Genomic DNA, 17257 nt, shown 5'->3' on the forward strand with positions numbered 1-17257 from the left:
TAACTAATTGTTGCACAGTAAAAGTTTTCAAAAGGCTTATTTTTAGTAAGAAATAAAATTATAATGTGATGCTTCTAAAATAGTTAATATTATTCTGAAACCAGTTTATTTTCTTAATCATTTTGATGCTGTAATCATGAGATGGTTAGAAAAATCTATAAAGAGAAGTTCTAATAAGAAGTAAAATACTACTTGATACTTGGTTAAATAATCATAATACTGAACGAATAAAATGCAAATTTTTATTATATTGGGAGTTCACAAGTAGTGCTTCTAAATTTTGCTCAAATTTCAAATGGAAAGAAAAGAGAAGATCCTGTTTTTGATGTTGACTTCAGATACATTTTAAAAGCAAAACTTGTTTTTCTAATTCAACCTTAAATATGCCTTATAAATCTGTAGTAAGGCCACAGTTTCCTTTTACTTTGTTGCCATTTTAATGTTGTTTTCCCAACAAAGATTACACAAAATAAGGAAGAGATGAGAATGAGCCCACCCATGACTTAGCATGTGCTGCAACAAAATGCGAATTCCCACCGAATTAATAATTCCCTGTCTGTTTACAAGTTTCCGAAAGGTATATTCTGAAAGTCAAAGGGTGGGGTTCTTGAGCCATTTTTAGCCATCAAAATTATGATAATCTATTCTAAATTCACATGAAATTCCTGAATTTTAATTCATATAACCACTGACTTTTATTCTCAAAAAGTATTTTTTTATATTTTCAGTGTTTTTGTTAATTTTATAAAATCATCATTATTTTTAGGAGCACCAAGCTAATCTAGTCTGAAACAATCTATAATTCTACAGCATATATCCTTTTGAATGGCAACTAAGTATTTAAATGACATTTTAATAAAAAACCTGGGAAATATTCCAACCTTCTTTCTTCTCGATTGCTTTCCTCAAGTTTCTGTAGCCTTCAAAATCACGAGGCACAGTATTGGAAGGCCAAGCCAATGAAGGACAAACCAGACAGTAAAAAGCGAAAGTGATAAGAAGGTAAAAATGATACATGAGCTTGAAGACTTTAAAATAAATTTTAAAAGATATCATCAAAGGACAATACACAGTAAAAAGGCAATACATTTTGTATGAATAAAAAGTAAGAAAAACAAGCAGCATTACATCTAAGAAGAGTATATATAGACTATCAGTTGAAATTATTCAGCAGTAAAATGTACAGTCTCAATTTATAAAGTTGATAAACAGTAAGAGTATTTGGATGCCATTGCTTTTTTTAACCTGAAATGGATCAATTTTCTCAGCTTCCAAAAAAAAAGCCTACTTCCAATGATATCCTCTCTTCCTTGTAAACCTTTACAAAAGACCTTTTCATGGCATCATTAAAAGAGCTACAAAAAGTAATGCCTTTATACCATAATATGAAAATACCATTAATACTACATACTAGGATACTAATTTTTAAACTTGTTTTCTATTTCAATATACTACATGTGAACATCACTAAATCTAAAAAAAATTATATTTCAAAATTATACATGAAATGGTATTATGGTCAAATGAATATGATTGTTATGATATCAGTGGAAAACTGTAATTTTATTAACTGAAAATTAATATCACTGTACCAATTACTAGACTACCAAAAGGATATTTATAAGGCAAAGGTGGCAATAAAATGGGAAATGTAGTGCTTTCCATTAGTAAGATTATTTTTCAACCAGCAAAGTATGAGAAAAACTATAAATATGTATTTAAAAGCTTTAACATTTAAAGAATATTCAATACACAGAATTGGGAATCTTTACTCAATGGAATGTACTGAATACCAGTATCTCTCATGTAGACAAAAAGATAGATGTGCTAGGCTCTGATTAAGCATATAGCAATCTTGATATAGTACACTTCTGCCTGGATTCCAAAAAAAAAAAAATATTTTTTCAGAATCATCAGTATTTTAAAGTGAAGAGATTGAGTCTTAGTTATGAATTATTTCATCAAGGCAGTTCTCGTTTTAATTTTATAACATGATTTTTATTTGCTGGCCTGTGATTGTTTTTCACAATCAACGTTTATAATGCTATTGCAAGAAGAGACTAGCAATCTTTCTGAGAAAAAAATTCTGCAGAGTGATATTCACCAGAGATCAAAATGTCCAGTATAATGGCTAGAAAAGGGTAAGAAAAGCCATCGCCTAAGAAATCTCTGTGTTTCTAGACTTTCAACCTGACACCACTAAATACAAATATAATGCAGTCTGATGAATGAGTGAATTTTTTATAATGCAAGTCATTTAAAGCTAGATATCCAAAAATATGGGGATTAATGTATGAATGGTAAATTTTCTTTATCCATATACACCAAAAAAAGTAAAAAAAAAAAAAAAAGAAGTCTAATCTAGGCTTATACTGATGATAATGAGCTATAATGACTCAAAGGATATGGTTCCCTGGCAAAAAACCCAAATTTTCTATTTTCAACATGAAGAAATTTTGTTTACCTTACACTAGAGAGCTATATTAAAACATATGGATAATGTGAGCTAATAAGTAGATAAACTTTAGGTGCCTTCCCAATTGTCTCTTTAAAAAAACACTGCAATCAATAGTTCCAAATGACAGTAGAGGGGCAGAGATATAAACTAATAATCTGATATTTCTCCATAATTTAAAGGAGTTCAGTCTTTATTTCATTTAGTTCCATTTATAATACCTCTTCCATAGTTAAATGGGGGGGGATGACAAATCTTGCTAACCACTCTAACATTTGTGTAACTAAAAAAAATAGGCAATGTAGTCTATTCGATTATTCTTCCTTATTTTCTTACTACCTACACTTTTGGATTGTTTTACAGCTCAACAGAAAATAAGCACAGAAAGGAAGAAGAGCCAACCTTTAAACCACACATCATAGCAATTGGTTGTAGTTTAGATAAAGACTTTGACAAGAGGGTGAAAATTTCATGTAAAACAGGACTTATGGCATCCTCCTTGAACACAAATGAAGCTTCTGACATAAAAATGATACAGTTGCCACTACACCAACCAACACTTAGTGTCAGAGGCCCTGTAGTCACTACAACCAAAGGCTAACAGCACAAAACAAAGTAAATTAAAAGACATGGAGCTTCTAAAGAATTTGTGGATTCAATGGGAGAAACAGAAGTAGCTATGAGAACTGGGACAGCTGAGCAAAGCTGAACCCAAAGGCCAAAGAACCTAGTGGCAAGACGGGACTAAAGACACAGACCTACTAGAGAATGGACTTGAGGATATGGGGAGGGGGAGGGGTAAGATGTGATAGGGTGAGAGAGTGGCATGGACATATATACACTACCAAATGTAAAATAGATAGCTAGTGGGAAGCAGCCGCATAGCACAGGGAGATCAGCTCGGTGCTTTGTGACCACCTAGAGGGGTGGGATAGGGAGGGTGGGAGCGAGGGAGATGGAAGAGGGAAGAGATATGGGAACATATGTATATGTATAACTGATTTACTTTGTTATAAAGCAGAAACTAACACACCATTGTAAAGCAATTATACTCCAATAAAGATGTTTAAAAAAAAAAAAAACGGGTAACAAAAATCTTCCCTACACTATTTAATTTTTTTTCTTCATGAGGTTGCTGCCCAAATTTTCAATAGTTGGATTAATGCTTCCTCTTTCAAAATTACAAATATCCCTAGAGGAATTTTATTAGTTATAAGTCATTTCCACTGGAATGAGTTCCTTTCTTTAGTCAGATGGCTTTGTTTCCAACTTTGAATTTAAGGAGATGAGAGAAGAAAGTAGATGATTTTGAAACTGGGAGTACTTCGGGCTAGGGAAGAATTACATGAGAACTGACCTCATAAGGGAGGAATGGATCAAGGTAGCATGGGGACACAGAAGGTCAGTAGGTAGGAATAAGAGAGAATGGCTAAAGCAGAAATTCATATTTTCCCCCAAAGTTTGGTCGACATTCATGGAAGGGAAACGAAGTTTCTTTCCCCTATTTTCCTTTTCCTATTCCCTTTTGAATTGCTCTTACCACACTATAGAATGAGTAAATATCATTTCATGTGAGTGAGTTGGGAAACCTGGACATTATGTATTTGTAACACTTTCTAGAGAAAAATTAGTTCCAAGTTCCAAACAATTTCAAACTGAACTTACTTACTATATACGCAAGGCTGAGGTAGAACCAAATTTTGCAATGTTCTCTTTGATAAATAAAATAAGTAAATATGAGGCATGTAATACAACTTAACCAGAATCAATACATCCAAACAGAAGCTACTGCTTCCATAGAGTTCCTGTAGAAGACTAATCACTAACTTCAGTAAAGCTGCTGTCATTCTAAACACTTTATTATGTTTTGTTTCAACAAAAACTCTTTATTATTTTTTGTTTCAACTGTAGCAAATCCTTTGGCTAAAATGAGAGCTTACCAATATTTTTAAAAAAGAAATTTACATTACATACAGTTAAAAGTTATTGGTGATAAATGAAATGCTTTATCAAGCTGAGTAAAATAGTACTATTTATCAGTCAAAAACCTTACAACCCTGCATTGTCACAGAAATAACCTGCATCAGAGGTATAAATTTAGGGTACCTATGATCACTATAAAAACGTCCAAAGAGCCTAGGTTTCTATTGGGATCCCTACCTGTTTTTTATTATTCATACCCAACAGGTGATTATGGTAACATCTCTAAATTTACCTCAAAAGGAAAGAGCAGAATTAGCTCATGACCTTGTGAAATATACCCTTGTTTATCCTTACTTATTATTCATGAACACAAACCACCTACACCTTTAAAAACAAGTCATACCATTTCACATTTTGACCAACTACACAACTGAATTTTACAAATAAATGATAAGTCATGTGCAGAAGTCTCATTTTCATTTCCACAGTATGTTGGGTCAAACCAGTTTTGATAATTCTGTGAACACTGTTACAGTTTTAATTGTCCTGCATAAGAACTAATCATTATATATTTCTTAATGCTGCCATAATCAGCCATCCATGAGCAACATCTTTTAAGACATTAGTATCTTAAGAATGCAATTTCAATCGCAGTGTCTCCTAACCCATAGATGTGCAACTCCTTGTTTTAATTATTCTAATCAGTCCTTTTTAACTCAAGGACAAACAGCAGAATTAATTTGGAGAGTTTAAACCTCTAATAGCTTTGGTCAACTGACTATTCAAAGAAGAAATGCCTGGTTGTCAAAATAAATTTCTAAATAAACTAAGCAAAGCAGCAGCTAGACTAAATGTCAATAGTAATTCTAAAAAGTGCACCTCCATAACAAGCTATTTGACAAATAAGATATCTTTTCCCCCTTTGGAATATCTAGCCAAAAATGCTTAAAATTAATTTGACTGGTATGTTCAAAATATATTCTACGTAAGTAATTTGACTGCACCATGGAATCAATATGTAACCATGTAAACAATTTATGAGGTTTTAACCACTCACAGATTACAAGTGGTCATATTTTAATTTTCCTCCTCTTCTTTGCATCCAGTTGATTTCAGAGGGAGATATTACCAGGATGCAAGGAAAAGGAAGCCTAGAACAGCGGTGAAAAGCTGAGTAACTCCTTGTTGGAAGAGTCAGAAAGCCTGAAATAACATAAATAACTTTCACATAATCAAATTAGAGCCCGCAGAAAATACTTAAGAGACCAAATGATATTAAATGACAGTCTGATGAATTAGTTTAGCCTTTAGTTAAACTAATCTAGACAGGAAGCAGAATATATCAATGAGACTATTTAATTGTATTAGAAAATGGAAAAAAATGAAAATATTGAGTAATGGTAGAACAAGCTTTGCAGAAAAGATGAATGGAATGCAAAAGCAGCTATTTGAAAAAATAATAAAATAATTTCTAATAGTAATTTTACCTTGTCATAGTCTAAATAAAATTCACTACCATGTTATTATAAATAATTTTTTTACATACAAGTAGAGATAAATCTTTAAAAGTATATAATTATAATTGCCACCTATGTTAAATGACATTTCATTTATTAATATACTTATGAGGCTATGTATACTCATTGCAATTGCAAATTAAAATATCCTGAAAAGTAATTAGCAGTATAGCAGTGATTTTATAGCACTACCTTTTTTTCTTCTTCTTTTCTTTCCTTTTCAGCTTTTCTAAATCCTTCTTAGCTAGATCTATAATCTCAATGGTCTCTTTGTCTGAGGATAGTATAGTAGGAGAGAAAGCTGATGATCCACTGAAGTATGGCGATCTTGCTGTGGCTCTTGTCAAGTTTTTTCGAAGGTTCTCATTCACTGCTTCACTTTCTAATAATTTTGCCCTAGTGAATAAAAATATATTTAAGTTGGAAACATTTTATTATTGTGGTAAATAATACTTAACATAAAATTTATCTCCCTAACCATCTCTAAGTGTACAGTTCTAGAGCATAAAGTACACCCACACTGTTGTGCAACCACTGCCACCATCTACCTTCAGAACTTTTTCATCTTCCCCAATTGAAACTCTGTACCCATTAAACACTAACTCCATTCCCCTCTCCTCCCAGTCCCTAGCAACCACCATTCTACCTTCCATCTCTGCAAACTTGACAACTCTAAGAATAAACAGGGAACATTTTAAATGAGTTGTTTTGCAAGCTAAAAAGTTTCCCAAAATGTATTTCAACATTGCTACAAAGTACGGCTTTTTTAACAAATGTGTTCACAAACATTAGTGTTTAAGATATTTTTTAAATTTCCTGATTAAATAATTGTAAATTTGAAGTAACACTCTTAGTGCTCAAAAGTGCCAGTGATAATTAGATTACTTGCATTCTGGTCAATAGGCACTAGTTATCCTTGCTCTGAACTCATCTTTGAAACTTAAAATGTGCAAGCAACATGGTTCCCTTCCTTCCCGTTCCTCATTCATCATGCTATAATAACATTTCCAAATCTTTGTAAGGAATAGTTAGTCAAACTTGCCCCTAACTTGCTGAAAGATATCTGGCTCCTGAATATGGCATGGGAAAAGATGAAATCTCCAAGGAAACCTGAGTTTCATAATTAAAAACATTCTTTTGCTTGCTCAAGCGGTCCTCATAATGACAGGAAAATAATGTATGTGCTGTCAGTAATAACACTAAATGATAAGATCCTAAAAGAGCCTGGATTCTTGAGACTACAAGGGATTCAGAGAGTCCTCTAGGCCAGTTCCTTTAGTCCATTTGATTTAAACCATAAAGAACACAATTATCTACTTCAGTATAATTAATTTCCCAGGTCAATTTGGCACAAGGGTGACTGAGACAGGGTTATAAGGAGAAAATACTACCTACTGTCTCTGTCTCAAAACTATATTACTAAGCGCTTTTGCCATATGTTCAAATGTTTCAGAGGAAGGTGCTAGATTATTTGCAACTACTGAGCTCTAGAAGGCACAGTCAGCTCTGTGTTTTTTCACTGCCTACCAAAATTATTCATGACACTGTTGAAATCAACTAGAGACAGAATATACACAAATCAGTGAATATATGTTACAAATAAGTGTCTTATATATTCTTTAATGAAATTGTTTTACTTTATATTTGGTGTTGCAACAGTTACAATGTTTTAAAATGGTTAAATAGCTGTGTACAAACTTTTAAGTTAAATGATTTCAAAATTATTTTAAAGAAAATTCTGAATATAATGCTGTCATTTTTTAATAAGAGGGCAACCTATGTATAAAAACTCAGCTTAATGATAAAAACTCAAAGTCAAAGTTTACACTTTTCTATATTTTCAATATCTAGCACAAAGCCTGGGTACATAATAATGAAGGTTAATAATGAATGAAGGGGACTTCCCTGGTGGCACAGTGGTTAGGAATCTGCCTGCCAATGCAGGGGACACGGGTTTGATCCCTGGTCCGGGAAGATCCCACATGCTGCGGAGCAACTAAGCCCATGAGCCACAACTACGGAGCCTGAGCTCTAGAGCCCACACACCACAACTACCGAGGCTGCATGCCACAACTACTGAAGCCCACGTGCCTAGAGCCTGTGCTCCACAGCAAGAGAAGCCACTGCAATGAGAAGCCCGCGCACTGCAATGAAGAGTAGCCCCGCTCGCCACAACTAGAGAAAGCACGTGCGCAGCGACGAAAACCCAACACAGCCAAAAATACAAATAATAAATAAATTAATTAATTTTTAAAAAAAGACCCTTTTAAAAAAAATGAATGAAAATATAAATTAGCTATCAATTAATGACCTGTTTTTAATTGGCTCATTTATATAATAATCAGACAATTTGTGTTTGATTATTACCTGATTTTAAAAGTCTGCATTTGGTAAGGGCATATTTTTAATGCTTCTTCCGTCCTGGTGCTAATAAAGGCTGAAACCTTTAGGGCTCACCTCCAACTCCACCAACCCCACACTACATTAGTAGGTCCTACTTTTTGTATGGGCTGTAGAGATAACATCTCTCTCTTTGCCTCTCCTTCTCTTCCTACTCACCCAACCACACACTTGTTGCTGTCTGCATTTCATTTAATAGGAGACCAAGCAGTGAGGCATGAGGGGAAGTACACAGACTTCCTTGGGAAGGAATAAACTGAGGTTTGCATCTCAGCTTTTTCACTTACTGAATCTCATCTCAGCTTTTTCACTCACAGAATCTCTAAATCCTCCATTAAAAGGAGATGAAAATATATACTTCCCTAGGATTGCTATGAGGATGATGATACAATGAATTTAAAACTCACCTGACTAATAATGTTTTAAACAAATAATAACTATTCTTATCAAAAAGTTGGAAACAATATAATTATCTAACGGTAGGGGATTAGATAAATAAATCAATTACAATCCATGAGACAGTACTCATGGAGCCATGCAAAAACCATGTTAGAAAAATATTTAATAACATTGAAATATGATCCTAATATCTTGTCACATTTCAAAGAATAGATAGCAAAGCAATACACACACCCTGATACAAATTTTGCTAAAGTATGCGATGAAAAATTATTGAAGAGATACACCAAAATGTTAACATCAGTTCTTGGAATGGTGAGAATACGGATGATTTTAACTTTTTAAAAACTTTCCTATATTTTCAGAAATTTCTACAAAAATTTTAAACTCCAGAAAACTAAGATTAATTAGTGACTATTATCATTTCACAACAAATAATGTGATGTGTAAATTTATTAAAAGGTAATGAGTATTATTTTATAATTAAAATGATAAGACTTAAAATATAAACATTCCCATGTAGCAATACATTTACATAATTTACATTAAGTTTAAGTAGCTGTGAATGAATGTCTTCCTAAGAGAAAGTATTGATTAAAATATGGATTGGAGTAGAATTTGGTAGATGAAACAGAATATGAGAACTTGGACCTAAATAATAATATGTTAGACCTTTACAGTATTTTTCAATTTAATAATTTTTACATCCTGTTGTTTTATTTGAGCCCCATAATAACTCTTTGAGACTAGCAGGTATTACCTCATTCTTACAGATAAACACTAAAGATCAAAGATGTTAGGTAATTTGCCCAAGGTCATATACTTAATAAACAGAAGCTTAAAAATTTCAATGCAGGTAATTCAATTTAAATTCAAAGCTCATTTATGTTTATCCCATATGTAAATTATTTTTACATTATAAATTACAATCCTGAGATCCAAGAAGACTACACTTTATGAGTGGGACAAACTGAATAAAAGAGCCATCAAACAAAAGTTGGGAAAGTGGAAAAAGGTATTAACCTATACCACGAAAGATTTGATCACTGACTGAACTCAAGGCCTAAGAGTCATCATTGTTCTCTAGATGGCTTAAAGAATAGTCTTAACTCAAGAACTTGAAGAAGAAAGATATTAGATGCTCCTTTTAGCTACTAGAAGGAATGGAAATGATTCAGTCAGTTTTCTAGGAAATAATGACACTAGTCAAGCCATTCATCAAATAGCGAGATCAAGCTTAGATATGGTCTTAGGATAACATGATGGAAGAGAGGAAATCAAGCCCAAGAACCAGAGTATGGAATCAGCCTTAACAATTGACCAGTGCCAAGAAAATAAAAAAAGATAAAAAGAAGCAGACTAGGAGGAGGAAAAGAATCTTTAGGAACTAAAAGACAGAGATATTAGTTTTGTCTGAAGGAATAGTAAAGATGGGGTCTACAGAGTCAGGAAACAACACTGGAGACTGGTCAGAGGACAAGTTTTTGGCAGTAGGCAGGAAAGAGCACTGCCAACACAAGATGGAAACTACAAGTCCAGTTTGGCAGCTGACCAGAACTACAACCTAAGGTCCCAAAGGTCTCCATCAAAAAGGTAAAGTTTGGAAATATATAAACAGAATAGAAGTAATAGTTATTTGAGTAACTTCATCTATTGCTACATCAGATGTTTTCTCACTGGTTTTTACTTTTTGAAGCTTTTAAGGGACCTGGTGTGCCTTACGGAGGCAGAAACAGTACAAACACTACTGATCTCTGTTTAAGAATCTTTAGAATAGCCAGAGGAAGAGAGAGGGAAATAGAACACAAATACAAGACAGAGAATTGTTAGGGTAGCTGTGAAAGATAATCTCTCACTTGGTTATCTTCTGCAAATGGATAGCAGAAGTAAGATCTGAACTATTTAGATGCTCCCAATGGAGCTGACTGTAGTTTTACTTCAAGAGAAAGCAGCTCAGCCATCAGGGCAAACCATGGAACCTGAAAATATTATAGAAATGATTAGTGTCCCTGATCTACTTTCTGACCCCTATTCTCCCAGTCTGTGCTCAGTGGTCCCTGATCTACTTTCTGACCCCTATTCTCCCAGTCTGTGCTCAGTGGTCCCCCCCAGATTCCCACACCAGGCATGGGTGTTCTATTTACTGATTTCTGTCATTCCATTTACTACATGTGACTATTTATGTAAGTTGACCCACCTAGACTGTGAACTCCTTGTTTATGTCTTACTTGTTCAGTCCATGGCATGATGCTTGGCATACAGTGAGTATTTGCAATATGTGTGTGGTGAAATGTGGGTGATGAATGAGCCTTTGTACGTACCAGAGAGGCAGGCAAATTGGTAGGGATGCAATGACTCACACATATAGAATAGCTGAAGAAATATAAGGGAACAGGAGTAATGGGAGATTTTAAAAATTAGAGATGACTTATTGATGTTGACCATTCCCAAATGGTGGGTGAAGAGGCACAGGGAGGTAACTTCATCGACATCAATTATGCCTGTTGTTATATGAGGTTAGGTAAGCTTCCAATTAAGGGTATAACAACAAGAGCAGGAGGATAAACCAGGAAGATAATGTGGGAAGAGGAAAGTAGTTTGTGACATTATGTTCCCATATGTTCTGTTATAGGCAAGTATCTATTCCCCTAAAGTTAACCTGACCAAAGGGCTGAAATATCACTGTGAATAGTTACTACAAAATAAGCCCAACAAATAGCAATAATACTTCACTGCAAAACCCAAACTACATGCATTATATATTACAGAACGTGAACTGTACCTGAGATCTTCAATTTCTTTAATATAATTGTGAATCATATTACTAATCTCTTCATTCCCTTCACCTGCAAGATAAAATAAGGAAAGGGGGAGAGGGATAAATTAGGAGATTGGGATTGACACACACACACTACTATATATAAAAATAGATAATTAATAAGAACCTACTGTATAGCACAGGGAACTCTACTCAATACTCTGTAATGACCTATATGGGAAAAGAACCTAAAAAAGAGTTAATATATGTATATGTATAACTGATTCACTTTGCTGTACAGCAGAAACTAACATTGTAAATCAACTATACTCCAATAAAAATTAATTAAAAAAAGAATTTCCTTTAAAATTCAACAGAACAGAATGAGAGAAAAAACAAAGTTATAGAAACAAACAATAATGCTTTGAAACATAATTTAAACAGCAAATTTCCTGCCCTTAATTACATGAGCAGAAAGTAAGATAATATGATGAAGCATAGGGCATATTTTGTTTCTGTAAGAATGTATTACTTACAAATTAAGTATTAACTTAAAATCACAGATTGTATACACAGAGATTGACTTTTTCACTTCAAATATTCCACAAAATTAACAAACATGAAGAATATTTCCTGCTCTCCAAAAGTAATCCCTCACTCATCCCACCCTACACACATACCTGCTCTGGCAAGAACTTGGTTGGCCTGATCACTAACAAGCTGTGTGATTCTGGTCCTCAATACATCCACCGTCTCTTGCATGGCTTTAATTCTTACACGCAGGTTGTTATTTTCAGTCTGTAGCATAGCATTCTCATGAAACATATCATTGATGCTTTCCACACCCTCCTCGTCGATTATTCTTTTACCCTAGAAAAGAAAAATATTTCCCTGTTGGTTGAGAAGTTTTAAATACACAAGAGTTTTGTTAAAGGATACTGCAGGATTATGCAATTCTACAACCAAGAGCCCTTTTGTCTTAACAGCCTCAAGGCAAGAGATCCTTTTCCCTCTACTACATCTCTCCTTTGAGCATTTGTCACTAAAGAATCTGATTGGGAAGGAAGTCTTTTGAAACAAGAGGCTGGTCAGGTTGTTAGACTGAACATTATTAAAGGCACATGGAAAACTAGAGAATTCTACCTCCAAAAGGAAAGATGCCCCCACTATGACAGAGAAGAGACTCCAGAGATATATATGTGCAAGCCATCACAAAAAGGTATCATTGTGTACACAAAATGTATCACAAAATGCAAAGTCAAAACCATTAGCTTACTGTTTTGTACTCCATAAGCTCCATCTGAAGTCGTGTGATCTCACTACGGAGCGCATTGATCTGCTGACTAGCTCTGTCCTGATTGACCATCACCTTGTTCTTGATATTTCTAGCTCGATTGGCATATTTCAGGGTATTTAAAGTTTCCATAAAATCTCTGTCTGAAGGGCTGACACATGCTATCATGATTGTTTGGCTGAAAGTTACAAAAAATAATTAGGTTTACAGATAAAAGCAAATAAAACACTGAAATAATCATTTTAAAATTCCCGCCTTTTGAATAATATCTCTCCTTCAAGATACCAAAAGATTGACATTACTAACTTAAAAATAAAGGCCAATTTATAAGCCCCAATGCTTTAAGACTATCTTAAGGAAAAAGATTTTGTTTACTTGGCTAAAATTGGGGAAAATGAATTTATATTATCCTTTTTTGACTCATAATACCATATACTCATAATACAAGTGCATATATTTATTTCTCACCTCTTTACAAAATTTTTTGAAGCAATATACATAGAATAATTCTAAAATTTATTCTATAATATGACATGTTGAAATTCAAAAATCATTGCTTTCATTATCTACTTAATATTTCAGGATTTTATTTTTAAATTTGTATTTATTTTTGGCTGCTTTGGTTCTTCGTTGCTGTGCACGGGCTTTCTCTAGTTGTGGCTACTCTTCCATGCGTGCGCAGGCTTCTCATTGCGATGGCTTCTCTTGTTGTGGAGCACGGGCTCTAGGCATCAGGGCTTCAGTAGTTGCAGCACGCGGGCTCAGTAGTTGTGACATGACGGCTCTAGAGCGCAGGCTCAGTAGTTGTGGCGCATAGGTAGTTGCTCCACAGCATGTGGGATCTTCCCGGACAAGGGCTCTAACCTGTGTCCCCTGCACTGGCAGGCAGATTTTTAACCACTGTGCCCCCAGGGAAGTCCCTATTTTAGGATTTAATTTTTTTTTTTTTATTTAATCACTTGCATCCTGATTTTTTATTTCAACAAAAAATTTTACACAAAATCTTATCACCTGATCAAGAAAAGTATTTAGTATACCCATATGTTTCACAATATGAAACGTCATTTGTGATTGACTGTCAAAGTTTCAGAGTTTCTGGCTAGATTACACAGGAAAAATGGGAAACATTATTTTATCGTCATGATCAATTGCTTTACCAACTGAAGAATAGGATAATAGAATGCTTATTATGCCTAAGCTATTTCTGTCAATGAAAAAGACGTGGAGAGTCTAATGGGCACTTGCACACTAACAGTTAAGGAGCTAATTTACCCACCCTGGTAGGAAATTTACACCTATCAATTCTAATCTATAGCCTCCTAGCTTCCTGCTTCCACTCCTGCGTTCTCCCAATAATATCAACACAGCACTCATAGTAACATTTTTATTTTCTTATTTTTTTTTTTTTAGTATTGTCAAGCTTTATTTTTACTCATTTTAGATGTGTAGTAATGTCTCTTTTTTTTTAATTTTTAAAATTTTTATACAATTTTTAAAGGTTACTTTCCATTTACAGTTACTACAAAATTTTGGCTATATTCCTCATGTTGTGCAATATATCCTTGAGCCTATCTTACATCCAACGGTTTGTACCTCCCACTCCCCCACCTCTATATTGCCCCTCCCCGCCACTGGTAACCACTAGTTTGTTCTTTATACCTGTGAGTCTGCTGCTTTTTTGTTATATTCACAGTTTGTTGTATTTTTTAGATTCCACATAAGTGATATCATACAGTATTTGTCTTTCTCTGTCTAACTTATTTCACTTAGCATAATGCCCTTCATAGCAACCCTTTTAAAAGGGGTCCCATTCCACCTATCTTTATTCCTTTGTGAACTCTTACTCATCCTTATTTACCCTTACTTTTACTATTATTCAAGATTCAACTCAGAGATCATCTAGTCCAAGAATCCAACCCTGAGTTTGGCTGTACTCTTTCTCTCTGCTTCCTCATACCCTTTGCATACCTCTTTTTTGTTGATTATGATTATATTGAAATTTTATAGATCCAAACTCTTAGATACTAAACTCCTAGAGGACAAGGATCATCAAATATTTTTTATTCATCAGACTACTTTGTACAACACAATATTTGGAACATATTAGGTCATTACTATTTGTTTCTGTTACTTGGAACATATTAGGTCCCTAATAATTGTTTGTATGTCGTGCATATATTATATTTATTTATTTGAAGTCAGAAGTTAAGATAATTCATGCATCTCTGTTGATGAAGAAGATAAGGTAATCCAGTGAGAGTGATGATTATGGATACTGATTAGAGGATAGGACTGCTGAATATGTTATCCCCAGTCCAGTGCCAGTCTGGCAAATTCATGACAAGTACAGAAATTAAGAGTAAGCATTTTGGCAACTTTTACAACATTTGAGCTTGCTGTAATCAATGAACTCATTTCACTGAATAGAGTACAGACCAGTTCAAGTATTTTCAAACTCACATAATGGGACAAGCTGAGTATAGTCATGTTCAATATCAACCTGGGAAGTGGGAAGGAGGAGAACTCTCCCTTATTAAAAATATTTTGAGAAGTATTGGGATCAAGTGCTTAGAAGAATAGTGAAATTAGGAATGAGAGGAGCTAAGACCTACTGTATAGGAAAAAGTTCACATATTAAAACCCAAATGATACAAATTTCAAGAATAGTTATGTTTATGAAAAAAAAAATTTTAATGAAAGTTGTTTATTTTTATATAAAACCATAACTCTGTCTTAAAGGAAACCATATAATTTAAATATATTAGGGAGTTTCCTGGTGGTCTAACAGTTAGGATTCGGCACTTTCACTGCTGTGGCCCGGGTTCAGTCCCTGGTTGGGGAACTGAGATCCCACAAGCCATGCAGTATGGCCAAAATAAACAAACAAATAAATAAATAAAGTGATTTATCTTATATATTGTTATATCATATTATATTATACATTAGGGAGGAAATACATTACAATGTTAACAATAGTTACTTACAAGTAATAGAAATACAGTTGATTTTTATCATGTTTTATATTTTTCTGTATTTTTCTGAATTTTTGCTATAAACTTTTAAAAATGTTACATTAAACATTATAAATGTATAAAAGCCAGCTTGGTGTTTTAAAAAATCACCAAACTGTACACATAAATATATGCAGCTTGTTTCCATAAATATCTTTGATTTAATTTTTCTTTTAAGAGAAATTTGTACAAACATCACAACATGAAGGAATTTTGTTTTCCAATGCTTATGCAAAGTTTAACGCTTTTGAACTAGGCGTTCAATCTCACAATTTTAAGCAGGAATCGAGGGTCACTGAGAATAAGAGGCGTTACCACTAGATAGAAAATGGGTGAGGAACATCTGAGACTCTTTAGCTATAGCTTAGATAAAACTCAAGAGGGATTCAAAACCCACAGTGCAAATATCTTAGATTGTTACAGGGCAAGCAAACTCTCAGAAATACTGAAGTATTCAAAAGTATTGACACTTGTAAGGGGAAGATGTTTACTATCTCTGCTTTGTTATAAAACGAAGCTGTATTATAAAGCTAAGAAATAAACACAGGAAAAGGCTACAATTTAACAAACTTTAAAAATTTATATTTGGCTTAAAAAACAAAAATTTTTGTCCCGTTATAATAAGACCCAGATTGATATTGAAGGTCAGAATGAAAATATAGACCAGAAGTAAGAAATACGTAACAGTGGAAGCAATACAAAGGATATGCTAGAAGACAGATGAGTTAAGACAATGCCAATATTATACGAAAAGAAGGAATATCAAAATGATACTCTTGAATTCTATAAAACAAAACTTTATTTCTAAATCCATCCAACTTCAGACCTAAATAAATTTAACATTATCAAAATTCTTTGAATAATAGTTGTTCAAAAAGAAAGTCTGCAAGTTTAATTTTACAGCATCTAATGATCATTTTACAGCACCCAATGATCATTTTATAGCATCAGTAAACATGATGTTAGACCGTTGAAAACACTGTAAAATAGATTCACTGTAGTTGTGTGTAACTTGTTGAACTGTGCTATGATTGAATTTAAATGCCAAAAAAGTTACCACTTTTAAAGCCAACATTCTGATGCTTATAAAAAGGAATGCATTACCAAAAGAATACATTTAGCTGATGAAACATATCAGAATGATGCAAAGTACAGAAAAGGAGGAATATCAGTGATTCTGGCAAAGTTAATAACCAGCAATCACCCTATATTTCATTCAATTAACATTTTAAATTTTTTTCTCAAATGTAAAAAAATCTTTAATTTTTAGAAGACTTTGTAAAGAAAATCAATAATATTTAAATTACTTTTTAATTACTTAGAAGACAGCATTTACTTTTCAACAAAATTTTATTAGGCATCAACTATGTGCCAAGCACTTAAAACTGAAACAATGGTATAGAGAAAGAGCACATGCCAAGGATTTCATTTATAAGCTAAGTGACTGAATAAATTACTTAACCTCTCTGGATTTCAATTTCCTTATTTATAAAATAGGAA

The 17257-nt window shown here is 33.5% G+C and overlaps 1 protein-coding gene across 18 annotated transcripts in view; it reads right to left on the bottom strand.

The window, feature by feature from the left end:
• KIF21A (kinesin family member 21A) overlaps positions 1-17257 on the bottom strand; it is a 176725-nt gene that overhangs the window by 55222 nt on the left and 104246 nt on the right. For 10 of the 18 annotated variants that reach the window (XM_082349325.1, XM_082349333.1, XM_082349332.1 and 7 more), the window contains exons 8-12: positions 12729-12924; positions 12133-12322; positions 11477-11540; positions 6088-6291; positions 882-920 (exon numbers count right to left, since the gene is read on the bottom strand). In XM_082349325.1, the coding sequence (XP_082205451.1) occupies positions 882-920; positions 6088-6291; positions 11477-11540; positions 12133-12322; positions 12729-12924 (693 nt within the window). The remainder of the gene's footprint in view (positions 1-881; positions 921-6087; positions 6292-11476; positions 11541-12132; positions 12323-12728; positions 12925-17257) is intronic. The other 8 variants (XM_082349338.1, XM_082349330.1, XM_082349337.1 and 5 more) reach the window with 1 other exon arrangement.

The sequence above is a fragment of the Balaenoptera borealis genome (genome assembly GCF_965194805.1).
Source record: "Balaenoptera borealis genome assembly, chromosome: 13".
In the NCBI taxonomy this organism is placed as follows: Eukaryota; Metazoa; Chordata; class Mammalia; order Artiodactyla; family Balaenopteridae; genus Balaenoptera; species Balaenoptera borealis.